Source organism: Canis aureus, chromosome 35, assembly GCF_053574225.1.
Source record: "Canis aureus isolate CA01 chromosome 35, VMU_Caureus_v.1.0, whole genome shotgun sequence".
In the NCBI taxonomy this organism is placed as follows: domain Eukaryota; kingdom Metazoa; phylum Chordata; class Mammalia; order Carnivora; family Canidae; genus Canis; species Canis aureus.
In genome coordinates, this window is record NC_135645.1 from 14,777,416 (window position 1) to 14,797,535 (window position 20,120).

Below are 20,120 nucleotides of genomic sequence, written 5' to 3' on the forward strand. Positions count from 1 at the left end.
AGTAATATGTTCGTGAAACAATTCGAAATGCAATAATGATTCAACCCTCCTGGTCTTTGTATGGGGTCCCCCCCTTTGTATGACCCCCACCTGTATGGGGTCAGTAGAAAATCCTGCCAATGTTTCCATCTATTGTGGCTCTGAAAACAGCAGTCCCTGGCCCCTCCTCCTCTGGCTTCACAAGACACCTCATCTCTGCTTGGACCAACACACAACATGATGGTTCTCTGTTTCCTCAGAAGCTACCTCATCAGGACCACATGAAACTCTTTAAGAAGTGCACTTGAGAGCTGCAGCAAGAAAGAATGGAGCAGCAATTTTCCCAGATATACAAAAGTGAAGTCCATCAGTGAAGAATCAGAGCAGAAAGATAGCTCAAAGTCAATGGATCTTGCAGAGTACATCCCTAATGGACCTAAGGGAATTGGCTCACATTTCCTCTATGAATCTAACATGGGAATTCCCATTATGTGTTGGGCAAAAAGAGATTAGAAAAATAAAGATTGAACATCCTTCAGTTTCACAATTCTCGTAAGAATCCTCTTACAGGATAATGTTAATAGCTCTCAAATTCACAAATCTCTCCATTTAGCACAAAGTTCTAGTTTTTCTTACTCATTAAGAAAATACTCTTGACATAAAATATGGTCTTGTGGCCAACTCAAGCTTTGAAATCTTCACCCAGTGGGAAAAACCCATTCAAAAAGTCTAAAAATATCACAGAAAAATACTTTAACAGAAAATAGACTTGACCCACAAGTGAACAATGATAAATGAGAGCCAAAATATCAAGACTGATGTATTTTTATTATTCATAAATCATAAGAGATATTTTAGCATATTGATAAATTATAAGATATATTTTAGCTTAAGAAATTATAGTAAAGAAAATAAAAGCAGAGTTCAATCAACTGTATATGATTCACATATTAACATTATAAACCTCTCATGCATTATAAACGTCTCTTATGAATACTACAGCCTCCATGAGCTCTTAAATCACTTCTAGTAATGATTCAAAATCCTCATCCAAGTGAGATATATATATATATATATATATATATATATATATAACACATACATACATTTTTATATTTTATATATACCAAAATTCATTCATACACACACACACACACACACACATTTTTTTCTCTTCTGGGGAGAAGGGCAGGAAACTAGTGTTTATCCCCTGGTACCACTGGCAGAAGGGCTGAGTAGTCAGAACTGAATCCCAAGGGCGGGTGGTGGGGGTGAATGGGTGACAGGCACTGAGGGGGGCACTTGACGGGATGAGCACTGGGTGTTATTCTGTATGTTGGCAAATTGAACACCAATAAAAAATAAATTTATTATTAAAAAAAAAGAACTGAATCCCAGCCTGCTTGGAAGGAAGGGTTTCAATCCCACTAATGCATGAATGCATTTAGAACCCAAATGCCCACTACTCCATCAGCATCCCCCTTTATATCCTGGGCACTCCTCCATCATGGCATTTACCACATTTCATTTAAATAATCTATTACGTGTCTTCCTTCCTCACTAGAGTATAAGCATGTCAGGGGTGAGGACTGTGTCATTCATTTTCATTCTTGGTCTCTAGCACCATGCCTGCTCAAAAGTTAAGGCTCATATAAATTATTGACGTAAATGACTGTGTTGACACAACTCTAATCCTCTCAAGGAGAAACTCACCTCTGGAACTGCATTATAGTAATTTCTCCTAGCCCCACAAAGACTATTTGACAGCCCTATTATAAATGTAATGTATTATTACAAAGAGGTAAAAGATGCCGAGAATCAAAGTCTATCTGAAACCCAACAACCACATAGAATAAAAGCTCAGGCCACATTAGAAGCCCACAGGGGATACTGCCCTGGGCCACTAGTGTTCTACTGACTATGGCAGCTCAATGACTCTTCTGCGTATGTTTCAACAGTGGCTCAGCCACAGACCAGATAAGTGGCTTTAGTTAAGTGCCCTGGTGATCTCTGGATTTGCTTGGTCTCTTTTCTTTCTACCAAATGGGAAGGTTAGTAATTCCCTGGGGGCTTTCCTGGTTTGAGAATTCTATTGAATTTATAAAGTACAATGCGTATGTTTAAAAGCTGCCAGCCATACATATATTAGAAAAAGTTACCTTAGAACAGCAATAATGAGATATAGATCCTTCCTCAAAGAAGACTCGTTAAGAACAAAACTGAGGATTTTGGTTGTTCCCTCCCTAATGATCCCCAACCCTGTTCTTGAGCTCTCTCCCTGAGAATTCTAATGCTTAACCACAGACATGATGTTTGACTTAAAAGGTACCTACCTCTGAGCATCCTCCGAGAGTCTGAGTCTTTGGTCATGGTTGCCAGCGAGTGAGGGAGTACACTGCCGCAGCTGTTGCTCTGTCCCAGGGGCAGGTGAGCCTGTGAGAACCGGGAGGAAATATCTCAGGCAAACTGCAGACCACATGGTCCTCCAGGATGGGGCCACATCCCCATTTCCATAGCACCGGTGTAAGCCCAGAGGGCAGGGAAGATAAGAAGGAGGAATGAAGGCGTCCCATTTATGCATGCTAAGTGGCAAAGGCCAGTCATGGGCCCTTCCAAGGAGCTGCACAGCAGGTTCAACACCACAGCAATCTCTCCAGTGGCAGCAATTCCAAAAAAAGAAGACAGATGGGGAAACGCTGTCCAAAATCACCCTTAGAGAACAACTAACGATCTTCATGCGTAAGGAGCCAAGGGCAGATGCAGGTACAAGAATGCATGCATATCATGCACAAGGAAAAGAAGAGCTGTATTTGTTACAAGTGTACCAATTTCCATCTCCCCCTGAAGACTGGAGGGACCGATGACCTACCCTAGTGGGCTTAGCACTTTTTAAGATAGAAAATCCTTAGTGTGACATAGACTTGAAATACCAGTTTATAAAATAGATTAAAACAAAGTGACTCTGATTAAGGACAGGGGAAGGGCCCCAAAGCCTGGCCCATGCAGAACCTCCTTCTCATTTGCCTCTCCCTCTCTTTCTGCAGTGACACCCTGGCCATGTCAGGAAAACATGAGTGAGGACTCAAGTGTCACACGTAGGTTCATAGTCCAGCTTCACTGCTAACCAGCTGAAGGCACTTGGGCTAGTTGCTTAGCTTCTTTACACCTCGCTTTGTTCATCTGTACAATGTGGAAAATAACGAGAACCTCTACTGAATAGCGTTGCTGGATTTTAAAATGAGAAAATCTATACAAAGAGCTTAGTCCAGGAACAGGCTTATAGAAACAACTCTCAATTCTTATTCCTGGAATCCAGAGTTTATATTCCCCAATTTCCAGATCTGGGAGGCAGTCTTGGGAATCTGTCATGTAGGTGAACACTATCCACCATTTGTGTGGTGGTGGGAGAAAATACCCAGGACCAGGTCCTTCAGTCCCAGAGCGTACAATTCCAAATGTCTTCCGAATACAATAGAGTCATACATCTGCCCAACAAGCCAACTTGATGGTTTATTATTCAGCACTTTTTAAAAGAGCCTTTGCTCGTTGGCCAACATTAGGACAAGACTCACTGAATGCAAAGCCCCTGGTTCACCCCACGTCCTACCTTTGGGGTGGTGCTTCTCCCCATAGTAGCACTGCTGAAATGTGGGGATATGGAAGGTGTGGTTTTCTTTCGAGGCAAAGTGTCACTCAGATAGAGGCCTTCTTTATGCTGTTTTTTCCTTTCTTCCAGACTTCTAAAATGCTTTAAATGCAAATGTAAAGCAGAATAGCAAAACTTGACTAATTGAAACAGGTCACTGAAGAAATTAAGAAGTATGCATTTACAAAGAAGTTTTGGAATTTTAACACAGAATTTAAAAAAAATCAACTTATACTTGTGTTCACTAATAGACTAGGGCTAGCATTTGGTAAGATACATAGACACTGGAAGAATTTACTACTGAACCTAGAAACTTAAAAAAATCCACCTTTCACTTTCATAGTGCCTGCTGCCTTGGGGCCTCAGGACAACTTACAAATTATTATGATGGTCGCCATGTGGATGGCGGAACAGCCAGTGGACAAAGCAAGTAAGCAGTTTCTCCCCTTGTCTGTCTGGACAGTTTTGTATGATGGCACAGATCCCAGTGTGAGGAGAACAAGGAAGGGAGAAGGGAGAAGATGGAGAGAAAGAGCGAGTAAACAGGGAAGTTGTTTTAAAGTTGGAATAATATTTTAATTACATATAAACACTCCAAATCCATATAACGTTTAAGGTTACTCTTTTATTTAAAAAAGATCTTACCCAAGAAATCCCTACAGTAACCCCTTATATTTAAAAATCCTCTGGTTGATCATTTCTTTCTTATTTTTTTCAGATTCCTTAGGCAACATTTTTGCCAACTTGAAATTTGTCCAAATTTTTCTTAGCCTCTTCCCAAAATGCCTTGAGTAGTAATTTCCTAATTAGAGGTTCTTAGGGTTTGATCACTTTTTTTATAAGCTCAGGTTGTTGAAATACATCAAAATTAATGCAGATTTGAATTAGCAAATTTATGATCTTTAAACATGCCAATCATGAAATATATCTAAATTTTAACTTTATAATTATCTATTTATAGTAGTTAATATTTATTAGCCTAAAAGTAGCAAAGAGATATAGTCCTTTAATAAAAGGTAAAAGGCAGTAAAGATAACTTCAAGAAATGTAATGGCTGGGCACAGCAAACCAGGGCTCATCAAATTTGGGGATCCAGTCACTAGGACTCCTTACCATCTTCTGGGGCCAAATTCATATAACGTCTGATTATAGTTGAAAGGAAACCTCAAAACAGACTTTTTGAATACCCAAGCATGATTATGCACTAGATATACTAAAAGAAGGTTGACATTCATAATAATGAATTTTTTATTTAAAAGATATGATCAGTAAAAATTTCTATGAACCAAATGCATTCTTCGTGGTGTGACCCTGGACAAGCTATTTACCTCTGCTAAGCCTCAGTTCCCTAAATGTCAATAAGGAGTTAATTCCTATTTCTCAGGACTAGTAGACGTAAGAAATGAGATATTTATTTGTAAAATGTCTAGCACATTTTGACACATAGCAAGGGTATGATGTCCATTATTATGATTTCAGTAAGTTTGTAAGGAAAATATTTTGCATTGACACAGCAACTTTTTATATTATGGATTTAATGGATATAATTATTATCATTTTGAAAACTACCTGAGACAAGTTGCAATATTTGGATTGAATGGGAACTGAAGCATGAAGACGTGAAACGTATCTAGCTCCAATATGTCAAAAGTCAAGAGGGGACAATCAAGGTGTCAAAGTTTAGAACAATCCCAACACTCTTAAAAAATACTAAATGTCCTTAAAAAAATGTAAGAACAAAAACCAACCAGATAAAAGAAAACCTAGCAAAGGAATATGTTACTTTTCTTTTTTTTAAAATACTTTTGGAAAAGTGGAAGGCAAGATTCCACATTACTGACTTTGTTGTCAAGGTCAAAATCTCAGACTCTGAACACCAGTGCCTAAGTTACCTGTTGCTCCTGCTGCTGTTGCTGCATTCTGTGTTTCTTAGCTGGTAGAGGAGGAGGTGTGTCATTTAAAGGGAAAGGATCAACAGTCGGAGCCAGGACTTCCGGCCAAGGGGCTGATGGAAGTTGAGTGATAGGATGAGGAGAGAGGGTGGAAGGAAACATAAATCCAGAACAGACAGGTGATCTTTGCTTTATAGGAGAAAGAAAAAGTATGCACGTGTCCATATGAAATGAAAGAATAAGACAAAGAAATGAAATCGATAATCTCATTATTCTGTTTCCTTGTATTTTAATCACAAAGTCACAAATGATGGCCAGGAGCTTTCAATTTAGCCTCTTGTTAAAATTCCACTCTGGGAGCAACTTGGATCAGTTCTAAGGTGTTTTAATTTACTACTCGTTGCCCCTTCCCAGATGTTCTAAAAAGGCATAACATTAAAAAAAAAATCCATACCACAAACATAAAACAAAATCAAACTGGAAAAATGATTCAAACTAACAGTTTAAGAAAGGCTTTTTGGTTTCTATGAAAACGAGGTCAGGTCAGAGTGCTAAGATCTAGAGCTTATTGTCTTGAACTTAATTCTCTTGGCACTCCACTCTGCACCACCTATTTCATGATTTCCAATATGACAATCCATAGAACAGTGTCCCAGGTTGGTATGTTTTTCATACTCAGCATCACTCTGGCCTACTGGTCAACCAGACATATATGGGTCACACACATCTTCATTTTCAGGTAACCATGGGTTAATCTTTGACATGAGGAAAGCAGTGAATGAATGAAATGTCATGCCAACACACCTCTTTATTTTGTGGCTGGCTCACCAGCACAGCTGTGGTAGGCCCAGTGGCAACAGCGTCAGCGTCAGCAGGGAACTGAGTGGAAGGGGATAGATTCGTGGAATTGACACATGGCTCATTAAATTCATTTACACTGATATAGCCCTAAAAGGAGGAATTCAGAAATTAAACACAAAGAAAGCAAAAGCTGAGGCATGCGAGAGTATTAATGCTCCCAGTACAATGGAGTTAGCTTCGAGCGGCACAGCCAAATATCTGTGGAATTACCAAATGTTTCATTAAGGGAATCATCAGCAATTAAAATGGATTTACGATGCTTAATCTTGAAAAATGATATTCCAAACATTACACACAATTTGGGGGGGGGGCGGGTGAAGTAAAAGATGACTATATTAGAAACAACCCCAACCTTCAATTTTAAAATATGTAGAGGTATCAGCATTCATTCTGTTGATTGAATGAGGGTATCACTATCTAACACTTAAAATAACCACACACACACAAAAATCTGAGATATAAATTTACAATGCAATCACTCACTCCATAATTCAAGAGCCTTTTCTGCAAATCCTTATTTTTAGATTTTCCTCTTTTCTTCTGTTTTCTGACAAGATAGAGTATGAGTACAAAGTGGGCTGAGGACTTCAGGTTTTTGTACTAAGAAATTTTATAAATAGTAACTTATTTGTAATGCAATCTAGTTTTTAGGTATCTCAAATAAATGAGAATAAAAGGGACACTCATCCCCTCATGAGCCTTCCCTAGTAAGACACATGTACACACACACACACACACACACACACACCAGAGGACCCCACCCCACCCCACCCCATCCAGATAGAGTTGTAGCTCGAAGCTATTTCAATTCAAGGCGGCTTCCTCAACTCTCAGCTCTACCAGAGGACAGAAAACTGCCTGTGACTTTTAAGTACAATGATGCACTTCTGGCTTCAGCTTCGAGAAAATAGCCATGAACCCAAACTTGCAAGAATCAAAACTCCTCAATTTATATTTGAGGAAAAGGCACTTGTAAATTTTCATGGAAAGTATTTATACAGGCCAGCCATAATTCTCACCACATCAACAAAACAGCAGGAAAAGCAGAATACAGAGTATAGAATAATATTCCACTTTTCAAAGTAAAACTGAGTTAAATTTAGCACTTGGATTCCTCTATTAGCCCTTCGATCCTTTAAAAAAGTGGTGCCAGGGTAGGCAAGATATCATTTTGCTGGTGAAGCAAAAATTTCAGGTAGGAAAGCAAGGTTTTCACTGGTAATTTATAATTACGACAAAGTGGAGAAAGCTAGAGTTGATTATTTATAAATTGTAGGTTTCAAAGTGCTGCTGAATAGGGTATTGTACTTCCTGGCAATAGACAGCATGTAAAGTTTCAGAAAATTAAACTGAAGTCAGGGGAGTTGACAGCTGGGTTTTTGAATATCACTTTATCTTTGATAATGAAGGGGAATGAAGAGAATGACTTTTCAGGTATTCTTTTGCTCAGGTGACAGTGCAGTGCTTCAAAATCGAGATCTGATTCTTCATACTCATAGGCCACATGACCTGACTTATTGCTCAAAAATGTATGCCATTTGTCAAAAGCAGGATTTGTTTAAAAGAGTTAGATATAAATTAATCACTCCTTAGAAAAAAAGAGAGAGAGAAAGGAAGGAAGAAATAACATCTTGTGAGCCAAGTCAGCTTAGTCCATGAAGAGAACATAGCTACTCAACAAACACAAGAGTTGGAGCCATACAAATGGCACAAAGTCAAATGGGCTTTTGGCACCAGGAAGTCTGCAAAGAAAACGAACAACTCATTAACAGAAAAGGAAAGATTTTATTCTAGAACCAACGGGTAAAAAGACCTTAGAGCCTATCTAATTCATTTGGATGCCACAGCCCTTCAAAATAGGTATGTCCTGAGTCAAACTGCACATCTTCCCTCTTAAACATGCACTATTCCCCTTCTTCACTACCTCAGGAAAAGGTCCTCGCTGGCCAGCTCATTATTCAAACTGGAAAAATGACATCACTCCTAATACCTCCCTTAATTTACTTCATCTTCACATCCAATTTATCAGCAAGAACTGGCAACTCTTGCCTTCAAAATATATCCACATCCAGCTATTTCTCTCCATCTCTCTGCCCTTGTGTGAAGGAAAGCCGCAGGCATCTCCAGTCTACATCCTTGCAATCACCTCCTTACAGGTTCCCCTGCTTCTCATCTTACTCCTCATAATCCTATCCCGCAGCCCAGAGTGATGCTTAACAAATGGACATCAAATAATATCACCCCCCCTGCTTAAACCCTCTCACTCAGTGACTTCCCGGCCACATAAGATAAACCATATTTCTTTAACATGCCTCCCAAGCTCTGGTCCTTGCCCACTTCACCCACGTTCTCTTCTTCCACTACACTCCATCCACTATGACCCTTTGTTCACTGAATCTGCCAGTTCCACGTTCTGAGTAATGGAGAGAAACTATGAAACTGAATGATCTAATTAAGCTCTTGTAGAAATATTTCACAAAATGCTTCCAAGATAGATGTTATTCATTCTTACTACGTGATGAGCATTTACTTCATATACCTACACACATACACACACACAATACTTCCTATATTGGAAGTCTTAACTCCACTTTTAAAAAGATATTTATAAATAAAGGTTTTTTTTTAATTACACAAATTTTTATGCAGAAGCAAGTTTTTCTTTAGTTTTTTGGAAAAAAACAAATATAAAGAAAGTTATTTTCAATTGGGAAAGATGATAGCCACACTTGTGGTGGATGCAGCATATTCTATAAACTTGCTGAATCATGATGTTGTACACCTGGAACTAATGTAACACTGTGTGTCAACTATACTAAAACACACACACACACACACACACACACAGCTATTTCTTTCTCACTCAGGGTTATGACTTTCCAAATTAGAGTTAAAATATTCTTCCACTATAGCAGCATAGCTCCATTAAAAGGTATTTCAGAAAGATGGATGTTTGGAATAAAGAGTGTGTGAGTGTGAGTGTGTGTGTGTGTGTGTGTGTGTAGCTTAATGTAAATAGGATTTTCTGATTTAGGGAGGAGAATAGTAGAAATCGCTTTGCGGGAAAGAAAGAAACAGAGAAAAGAAAGGAAGCAGACTATCTTATCAAATGTGCATTTTCATGTGCCCTCAGACTTAGGAGAAAGAGAAAGAAAGTAAGAAAGATGGGAAGAAAGAGGGGAACTGAAAAAGGAAATGGCAGGGAGGGAATTTAAGACTAATCTTGGTGTGGATCCTAACTTGTTTGCAACTCCAAGTTAACCCACAATGTCACTGTCAAGCGTAGTCTGTACCCGCTCACATGCGCGCGCGCGCGCACACACACACACACACACAGTGCATCTGCATTAAACACAAAAATAATCCATAAAATCCTCAAAACATAAATAAAAGGCAGGAAAACCATCACAGCATCGAATGCTTTCTAAGTCCTCCAAGTTAATGTTTTCCTATTGAGTTAATCACAAAAAACTGAGGCACATCTCTTGATTTCTAAGCTGGCATGAGTAGACATGTAAAATCATAGCTTACCTCTTTTAGAGTACTGGGGTTGACAGGAAACCCCTTCCCCCCAGAGAGGCTGGAGTATTTCTTTTCCAAATTACAAAGATTTTCCTTTTCCTGAAGAAACACAAAATCTATTAAGCTTGGTTAATCGTGGATTTCCCTAATGATTAATAACGTTGACTGTTTTATCATGTGACTTATTGACTCTTCATATATCTTCTTTGGTGAAGTGTTTGTACTCAAATCTTTGGCTTGTTTTCTCTTAATTATTTATTGTTTATTGATCATTATTGAATTGTAGCAGTTTGTAATATATTCTGCGTTTAAGTCCTTTGTCATATCCTCTTTAAGAAATCCTTGCTTGCCCCAAGGCCAGGGAAGTATACTTGCAGTCCTATATTTTCTTCTAGAAACTTCATCACTTTAATTTTTATGTTGCAGTCTACGATCTGCCTTGAATTAATTTATATGCATGGTGTGAGGACAGACGCATTAGGATTCACTTGTTTCCATGTGTCCCAGTTGATCCAGCACTATTTGTTGGAAAGACTTTCTTTTCCCTACTGGATTATCTCAGAGCCTTTTGTCAAAAAAAAAAAAATCAATGGACGGTATATGTGTGGGTCTATTTCTGGACTTTCTGTTTAGTTCCATTGATCTTTATGTCCAGCTGTATCAGCACCACCACATCATTTTAAATACTCTAGCTTTAGAGGCAACCTTGAAATCAAATAATATAAATCCTCCAACTTGGTTCTTGTTCAAAATTATTTTGGCTATTCTATGCTCTTGGCATTTTCAGAGTTGACTCTCATTATTTGTAATTCTTATGTTCTATAAATTTGCCATGAACACTGAATTGTAATTCAGTAAATACTGAACTGTTGTTCCTGCAGGAAATACAGAAGTGGGTTACTGTGGGCTTCTGGTCAAAATAATTTCATCAGTTGATCAATACATAACTCTGCTTTATGTGTGTTTCTGTTAAAGACGGCTTATTGATATACATGGTTGATTCATAAACACTGACTCACAGCTAAAAGCACTGTAGCTCATGCCTGAATGAAGCTTATTTAACACGTTATTTTCTCCCTGAAGCAGATCACAACCTTCCGGCCCTTAGGAACACTAGACAGTACGTTAGCACTATCTATGCTGGGAGGCATCTTAAACAGCAAAATCACCAAAAAAAAAAAAAAAAAAAGCACAAACTATGTAAAATCATAGCACTAACTAGTGCACAACAAAAAGGATACTTATTTACTCTATGGGAGTTGAAACAGGAAGGTAGAGCCAACCTCAGCCAGGAATGTGCATGCTGAGACAAAATTTTTATTGCTCTACACACGTCAGTGAATTGTATGACAAGTATTGATTTGGGGGCTACAAACAAATTTTAGTGAGTAGGCAAATTCACAAATAGAGTCCATGAATAACGCAGATCAACTATAAATTTTAGCATGAACTTATCAATTTCTACAAAAAAGTCTGTTGGAATTTTTTTTTTTTTTAGATTTATTTATTCATGAGAGAGAGAGAGACAGAGTCAGAGACACAGGCAGAGGGAGAAGCAGGCTCCATGCAGGGAGCCCCACGTGGGACTCGATCCCAGGTTTCCAGGATCAGGCCCTGGGCTGAAGGTGGCGCTAAACCGCTGAGCCACCAGGGCTGCCCGTCTGTTGGAAGAATTTTTATTGAGATTGAGATGGAGCTATAGATCAATTTGGGAAAATACAAATTGTGGTTATAGATCACAATTTTTGGAAAAGAATCATATTTTATATATTTTAATGAGGAAGTGGTATTTCTGTGATTGTGATTACTCATTTTTAAAAGTCTATCACTAAGAGATTTTTCCCATTTTTTTGCTAAAACTTTAGAAACTACTTAAATCCTCCATATTACACTATTTAATTTAAGCTGTCGCTTTGGATATCATATGCAAAGGGTGGTGCAGAGGTTAATGGAACCAGAGTTCATTCCCAGAGCAGGAGACAGGGATGGAGAATATAAATCCATTCCAAGATTTCTAGGTGCCAAAGAAGCAGGAGGAGGGGCATTGTCAGGGATCTGTGTGGGCTACATAGGCACACCTTGAATAAACTCATCATTCTAGGTAAAGGACCAGTTTTCTCTCCCTTCTCAGCCTAAAAATAGCTTGGTAGCTTAGTTGAGAATATTCCAACTACAGTTCTTGTAGGTAGGATCATGGTCTAGGCTTATCCTTTAGTCCCTCATTCTTTTTCCTGTATGTTATTCTGGGTCCATCTCATATTTTCAGAATCCCAAGTGTCATATCCTAGGCAGTGGCCTACACACAAGGCTCAGTTCTGAGGCTAGCCCCATCAACTTTAATTTTTGGTATCTTAGACTTGAAATTAGACCAGGCACTATGTTAGAAAACCCAGCAGGTGGGCAAAGAAAACCCTTACATGCACATTAGGCACTGAGCAGATAGGAACACAGTCACTTTAGTGAGGATGATCTTGCCCCCCGGCAGGGTATCTACCTAGCCAATGAAGCCAAACTAAACCCAAGATGGTAACTGCCAGGATGACCCACATGCAAATAACTGGAGTTTGACACCACAGCAGCTGAGCCAAAATGTCTGACAGCAGCAATAAAAGCAAAATATGTTCCACCTATCTGATGAAAAATCTGTGTTTTCAAAAGAAGAAAATTCAAAAACGTATGTGGTTTTCATAGTTTGAATTTTCACACCATGGAAAAAGCATGAGGAAAATGTCCTTGCTTATTTTCTGAATTAGAGTGAATTGTTTGCAGAGCATCAGCTTATTAATGTGGAGAATTAAATAAAAATGTGTATTACAAAGTCTTCTTTAAATTATAATAAACTATTCACTATTAAAAGATACTTTCTTTGAAGGAAGCAACTTTGCCCAAGTTAGAACCTGAGTTCTACTACAACCAGTGCTAAAAAAGGAAATACTTACTCTTTGCAACATCATTATTAAATTATTCTTTTCTTTCACAAAATGATCTTGTTCTCTCTGAGCCTGCTGGACAATATGATTGGCTTGCTTTTTCAGTGCAGAAATTTTTTCCTGAAGAAAAAAAAAAAAAGATGATCGTATACAGAGGCACCTTAGACATTCACTGGTTTGCCAGTATGTCCTGGAAAATGGAAAAGTGTTTACAACTGGATTAGCGATGGTCACATTTTCGTTGGTGGTAGACAGTGATTATACTGAGACCGTGAGGCAGTTTCTTTGACCTGCCAAGCTCAAGGCTTTTCTTTACCTAAGGCCAATATAGTCCACATGGTTTAAAATCTATTTGAAGAATGCAGAAGTCAACAGGAAATCTTGTTTTAGACTTGGGAGATGCTTCATGGGAAAAATAACAATGTAAGTTCTTATTTAAGCTGAGAGCTTAAGAAGTCACCATTTTCATTTCCCTTTCCCTCAATTTTATTGGTTTAGTACAGAGCACTGGGATGTGATTCTAAGTTTTGGAACAAGAGCTGAATTCTGGGGCTGGACATCTGGGTGGAGCCAGCGATAAGCACGGGATGCCAAGGCGCTATTCAAATGGCAATAAGCTATCAGCCAGCTTCGAGAACTAGGAGCAGTGGAAACAGAACTTCCAAAATAGATGTTGTTCACAGAATTATTCTAGATCTAGTTACTACGATGGCAAAAGCAAGTCACTTAAAACAAATATCTGAATTTCTGATTTTTCTCTCCCTTGGTTTTCACATCAATGAAAAATACCAGATTTTATTCATAAATGCACCTACAGCATTAAGTAACAATAACTGTTACACATCTCAGCTTATCTAGCTCGGAGCACCATTTGGTATGTAGATGGCAGGTGCCATAATCTGTCAAATGTGACATGTGGTGAAACACACAGATATATTCAGATATAAAGATAAGGAGACAGAGGGCTATATTAATGAGGATTACTGTCACGGAGCAAGGGGCAAATTTGGATTTTTTTTTTTCTAATGAATAACTCCTGGCAAAAGTACCTTTCGAGTCACAATATTCCGTTGATATTCAGCTACTTCACGCAGGAGCTGTTGGGTCAGGTTCTCCTTTTCCTCATCCAGACGGCTCTCACGTTCAAGCTGCTGGAATTCTAGGTCTTCAAAGTGTTTGCTCTCCACGTCCAACAGGTCGGCGTCCTTTGGAGAAAAGGCAATGGAAACAAGACATATTGGAATGGCTGTGGCCTTCTTAGCATAAAGGAAAAATTACTAAAAGCAAACAGTCCAAAATATCTTTCTAGTTACTAAGCTGACCAGGGTTGGAAGATGATAATCCTCTCTTTTGGAGTGAAATCCCAGGGTAGTGACCATTAGAATGGAATTGAACTGGGGAAGAGAAGTATTGGTTTGACCATCAGTTTTAGACTATTCTGTGGATGTAGGAATTCTTGTTAAAACTACTAGGTGGGTGTAAAGTTGACTTTGAAGTATAAAAAGAATTCAGCAAATAACGAAACGTTATCCACTGACCAAGGTGTGACATGCTCTCTTGAGAAAACAATTTTCCAAAATTTTCAAATGAAATGAGACTTTAGTATAGAGATTAAATTTGAGATTCCAAAGTTATTGACTGTAAAAAAAAAAGACTAAAAATTTGGTACACATACAGATTAGACCTATAATATATATATATATATATATATATATATATATATATATATATCATGCATGCTCAAATAATTTTATGGAAAGGAGAAGTTGCCAAAAACATTTGGCGGTTGGTATTCTTACACTGGGCTTCTGTGAATCCCTTAAAATTATTTACAAAGATTTTTTGTTTTTTTATTTACAAAGATTTTTACTGGAAGAGTGGAAGCACAGCGTTCATCAGGCACAAAGGGTGACTCAAATGGTTAAGCAATGTTACTCTGGGAATAATTTGGGGACATTTAAGAAAGATCAGAAATCATAAAAATCAGATGATCTAGAACAGACATTTCCTAATCAATGAAGTGTCTGAAGACAGAAGTGAATCTGTATCTGTGCAGAGGCTGGCACATGTTGTATGAATCATTCTTGAACCTACACCAAAAAAAAAAAAAACCACCTCCTTAATTTTGGAGCCTTTGACAAAACCATAAATGTGGTATGTATAGAAGATTTCAAAAAATGAATAATTTGTAAATAATCTATTGCCAAAAAGAAACAGCAGCTGGGCTATATGATTTACGACTCTACATAGGTAAAACAGCCAGAGCATGTGTTTTTTTTTTTTTCAGTCAAAACATCAGAAAGAATTGGATAAATATGATAAATGAGATTTATATCAGTTTTTAAACATACCTCCCCTTCTTTTGGTTTTTATGTGAGTGATAAATTAAGCCTTGTAATCAAATGGAATAATACATTTCTGTCTTCTGGAATGACTTACATTCTGAGGATGATTCATAGAAGGACAATTAGCTACCCTGTAATTATAAGCGGCACTATAGCAACAAGACTATGTCAACACAGTGGATTCTTAAAACTTAAGAGCAAGAAAAACAATTTGAAAAACATATTCAGCATTTCTTAGCACTTTTTTTACAGTTTAATTGACCAATCAAAAAGTGGTCTTGGTTTCAAGTTATAGGTTGACATTTCAAATTTATCAGACATTTTATGCTTATAACTTCTAAAGGAATGAATGAATTTGGGCCCAATCTACTCACTACTAATGTAATTAAGAGATAACTTGAGAGTTATGTCTAAAAACAAAATGCTTGCAGTCTTGAAATATCTGCATCAGTAGATATATTTATTTACACAGTCATTCACACTCCAGTTTTTACAGTCTTTCAGTTGAGCTTGGTTTGTGGCTAAATATTGACAGAAATAATTTCATAGACCTTCTTTTTTTAGTTTGTAAATAAGCTTTACTCAAAGTGAGTATATGTCTCACATATGCCCACTATGCCAGTCGGTTGCTCATTCCACATGTGGTTAATAGGCAACATGTGTTATCTTAGCCGCATGAAGGTCACAGAGCCACTAATTTGTCTGTAGTAAATATTTAAACTGTTGCATGAAAATGATAGCACACTGGGTAAGAAAGTTGAAAATTAAAGCTAAGCTCAGCACTCAGATTCTGCTGGTATAATCATCTGATCAAGTTGTCCAAACAATTAGAATGTGTGTATATAAACTTATACTGTAAAAGAAAAACAACTAGGGAGGGGGAAAGAGCTTCGAGAAGATTTTAGATAAGAATAAGAATTCAGGGGATGGAATTTGGGGATATATATATATATATATATGTATATATTACTGTGTGCTGTTTAATGGAGCACACAGTAATATATACAGGAAGCTCAACATCAAGGGCATGACTAGTTGAATGAAAATTTTAACTAAGCTTCACTCGCTAAAAGGAACATTACAAATCTCTACTGGTTGGCAAGCTCAAAGGCCAAAAGTGAAAAGACATAAAACAGCTGCGCTCAAGAAAACTCAATGCAATTCCTTCTTTCCAATAACTGTTTTGAGAATTTATATGGAAGAAGTTTACATGCAGTCCTCTGTGGGTTGTTTTGTTTGTTTGTTTTTGTTTGTTTGTGTTTAGCAGAGGGACAGAAGGAGAGAATAGATGTGGTATGGCAGGAGAGATTACAGTAATAATTTCATGACAGCTCAAAATCAACTTTGAAAACAAATTCAGGTGGGGCTCAGAGTTTGTTAACGTTTCTCTATCTTATGCCCTAAAGTCAAACACTTTAACTGCACAATTATGGCGTTTGGAAAAACACAATGGAAATCATTAGTGCAACCTTCTCACTTCATATAGGAGGACACTGAGACCCACAGAAGTTGAATGACTTATCGAAGATTAAAGGATAAACTGATTGTAAAGCCAGGGAGAAAAAAGGTCTCCTAATTGTTGATATCACTGAGTGTGTGTGTGTGTGTGTGTGTGTGTGTGTGTGTGGCTCAAGAGACTGAAATCAACCATTCAGGTGAGTAAAGTATCAAAAGTACAAGAAAACTGTCCTAGCCAGGTGTCTCCTCCATTTAATAGTGGAACTTATCCTGGCAAATGAAAGACTCATTTAACTTCTGCTTTCTTTCCCACAATGCTTGCATCCCAGGGAACCATTCAGCTGGTGAGCCCCCATCAACCATATACAACTCCTCCGATGAAAGCTGTATTCAGACTCTAAAGCAGGGAATTAGAAATAAGAAACCCAGTCATAAGTCCACAGTGTTGTGCACAGAAAACTCATTCCATCATTTCAGCTTAAGTGTTTGGGATAACACACTGTTTAAGAAAATGATGTTCTTCCTTTCATTTATTTTTTATTTTGTATGACTTGCACCCTAATGAAGTTTGTGGTAATAAAATCACCTTTACTAAATCTAGTTTAAATGCCTTCGGGAAAGCTCTGTAATGAAGTGGTATTCTGAAGTGTTTGAAGTCTGAAGGGAAATGAGCTGTGGTAACACAGGAAGTTCCTAGTATGAACGGACTTGTCGTGAAATAAGTGAACTTTTTACTGATGAAGCCATGGGATTGGTGGAGAGTTACTCTGGTCATCATCCTTGTAAAATAGAATTAGTAGACCTCTTAATGCAGGTGAGCAGAGGCTACTACAAGCCAGTTATCTCTCCCAAGGAGAGGGATTTACAGTAAGAACTTTACACTCTGCTTGGAGAAGAAGAGGAAGGGGTCTTTGCCGTGAAATAGTGGAACAGACTGTCTGCGTCACTGTCTGTCCTCCTTTGGACATCCTTAGAACATACGTACATTTATGAGTTATCCTATAGAGGCTAGATTAAACAGTCTTTATTTATATCAATCTGAGTCTCAGTTATTCATAGAATTTACCAATTTTTATTTGCAGCAGTGTTTATGAAGAGTACAAGCAATAACAGGAAAACCAGAGGCAGAGAAGAAAAAAATACAGAAGTTGTTGCCAACTCTAAATAAAGTAATATGACCATTGTGTAAAATCTTTAGTGATAAGGAGAGTTGAAAGCCAGCGAACGAATATAAAAGCCAGTTTCCCAGTCTCTTTGGTGAACCAGCATACATACAAATTACAAGTGAAAATAATTTCACAAATGCTATTGTTTTCCCAATTATTTTTATCATAAAGATTTCCAGAGAATTATGACCCTGAAGGACAGGAAGTTTCATCTTCTTACAACAAATTCAGCTGTATACTATAAAACGAGGAAAGAGGAAGAAATGTTGTTGGGACTTTTCGATCCAACATAGTAAGAAAGTTACTATTTGGCAAAATATTAAAATCATTACGCTGCAGGTCAACTATTGGTTGACTTTGGTACTATTTATTAAGTGCTTTCAACATCTGTAATACACTGAAAAGTTTTAAATGTAATTTTTTACAACCTGGTGATATTCTAAGGCATCAAGGGTTTTTTTTTTTTTTTTCTTTTCATCAAGGGGTTTTGTATTAAAGGCCATCTTAAATATCCCCAAGGGTGGGCTACCTTAGCTGATTTTCCACTTGCCCACTCCCAAGAAGGTCCTGACAGAGTAACATGAATGAAACAAGCCTTCTTTTCTACCCACATGGAATCATTAGTTGTTAGTCACTTAGCACAAATTACTATTACATGATCCTTGCAGAGATCCAAGACTGTTCCCCAGGGTCACAGTTTATTGGGGCTGCTGTTCAGAGCAAACAACCCAGTCATTCAGAGGCTCTGAAATATTAAGTGGTCTTACCAGAGCCTGTGAAACTCTCCACCTCAAAGCCTCATTTCAGCAGATATCCAGCGTGGCCATGTTAAGCATCGCCAACTTTATTGATCAGAGAATAACCCGATAAAACCCACCACAAAGTCCACGCTGCGCTAAGCTCTAAAAAATTATGATGCTCATCTGAGAAGATGCTGAGGGCACTGCCCTGCATCTTGGGTGTTGGTGTTTGCTGTGACTGTGCAAAAAAGTTCAGTGTCCCCATGAGGCAGAAAGAAAAAGAAAAGCAGTGAGCGGTGATGGGAAGCAAATCAGAGAATAGGATAATTTTTTGGACTCATGTATAAAATCAGGCTGAGAGAAAAAAACATCCAAGGGCAAACAGTACTCACAATGCAGCAGAGAATGCAGGGAAAGATGTCAGCTGATTTACAGGCTACAAGCTTGGTGTGAGTTATGTGTCGGGAGCGGCTCTCTTCTGCTACAAAGAACGACTCCAAAACTGTTCTTGCATTATAAATTGGTAAAGGATTCTAACAAAGAATTGTTTAACTGCTTAGCATGAAATACTATATAGACTGTCAGCATGCAAGTTTCTATTTCAAAAGTATCTAACGACCAGAACTTAAGCAAATTTATGCCGTGTGAAGGAGGAAGTCATAGGTTAAGGGGGACTTCATTGAAAAAAACATCAAAAACAACAACAACAACAAAAAAAAAAAAAAAAAAAAAACACAACTGGCGCATTCCTGTTTGCTACTGACCCTCTTCAGTTGTTGTTGTAATTGTTCCCTCATGGACTCAGGACAATTGTCCAGCTGGGTCTTCTGCTCGGAGTAAAGCTCCTGAAGCCTCTCTAGTTTTTCCCTTTCAGCATCAAGCTTTACCTTCTCCTGAAGTTCAGAAATCAGAAAATAGAAGAATAGAGATTACCTTCACACCCAAGGCAGGCGTTAGTGAACATTTCCCAAGGATAATGTAAATACACACACACACATATACACACAAGCTAGATATCCTATGGATGTGGAAACATACCTTGTTAGTGACTAAGATAAGGGGGTGGAAGTGGAAGTAAAAAAAAGGGGGCCCCATTTCTGCATTCTCAAAACACAGTCCACTTCACTGGGTATTGGCAATGACCCCCAACCTTCCATCCTTGCTGCCTGCCTTCCCTCCTTCCTGTCCCCATGTTTTAAAGCAGAAGAAGCTGGTCAGTGGTCAACAAAGGACAAAAGAAATGCCAACCAAATCTACGAGATAGCCTTGCAGAGGGTCCCTTGGCAAAGGACCAAAGGAAAGTAGTCATTTACCCCAAGTACTATCATGGTCCAATCTGCTCAAGGCACTTGTTAAGCAGGCTTTGGAAATTAATGTAATTTTGTTCTCAGACCAGAAGCATGCCAGGTACGCATGCCAGGTACACAAGGGGACACCCTGATCATCTGAAACAGGTCTAGCTGTTTGGCCAACTTCGAAGCTTAAACAATTAGAAAATCTGATTCTAAGAAGAGCATTGGATTCAAAGGCTAGGAGAGCAGGGAAGAAGGCACCCCTGACAAAGCAGGCAGAGGAGGCGTA

The 20,120-nt window shown here is 38.2% G+C and overlaps 1 protein-coding gene and 1 long non-coding RNA gene across 21 annotated transcripts in view; one reads left to right on the forward strand and one right to left on the reverse strand.

Moving 5' to 3' along the window:
• LOC144305043 (uncharacterized) overlaps window positions 1-17,814 on the forward strand; it is a 30,595-nt gene extending 12,781 nt beyond the window's left edge. Inside the window, exons 3-4 of one of the 3 annotated variants that reach the window (XR_013372067.1) lie at window positions 3,969-4,055; window positions 17,716-17,814. This is a non-coding gene — a long non-coding RNA (uncharacterized LOC144305043). Of the gene's footprint in view, window positions 1-239; window positions 502-3,968; window positions 4,056-17,715 lie in introns of those variants that run through there. The other 2 variants (XR_013372069.1, XR_013372068.1) reach the window with 2 other exon arrangements.
• PHLDB2 (pleckstrin homology like domain family B member 2) overlaps window positions 1-20,120 on the reverse strand; it is a 217,737-nt gene that overhangs the window by 24,937 nt on the left and 172,680 nt on the right. For 7 of the 18 annotated variants that reach the window (XM_077883712.1, XM_077883711.1, XM_077883714.1 and 4 more), the window contains 8 exons: window positions 19,304-19,432; window positions 13,880-14,035; window positions 12,840-12,950; window positions 9,910-9,999; window positions 6,322-6,465; window positions 5,518-5,706; window positions 3,587-3,727; window positions 2,313-2,412 (listed from right to left, as the gene is read on the reverse strand). In XM_077883712.1, coding sequence (XP_077739838.1) covers window positions 2,313-2,412; window positions 3,587-3,727; window positions 5,518-5,706; window positions 6,322-6,465; window positions 9,910-9,999; window positions 12,840-12,950; window positions 13,880-14,035; window positions 19,304-19,432 — 1,060 coding nt within the window. The remainder of the gene's footprint in view (window positions 1-2,312; window positions 2,413-3,586; window positions 3,728-5,517; window positions 5,707-6,321; window positions 6,466-9,909; window positions 10,000-12,839; window positions 12,951-13,879; window positions 14,036-19,303; window positions 19,433-20,120) is intronic. The other 11 variants (XM_077883726.1, XM_077883725.1, XM_077883727.1 and 8 more) reach the window with 8 other exon arrangements.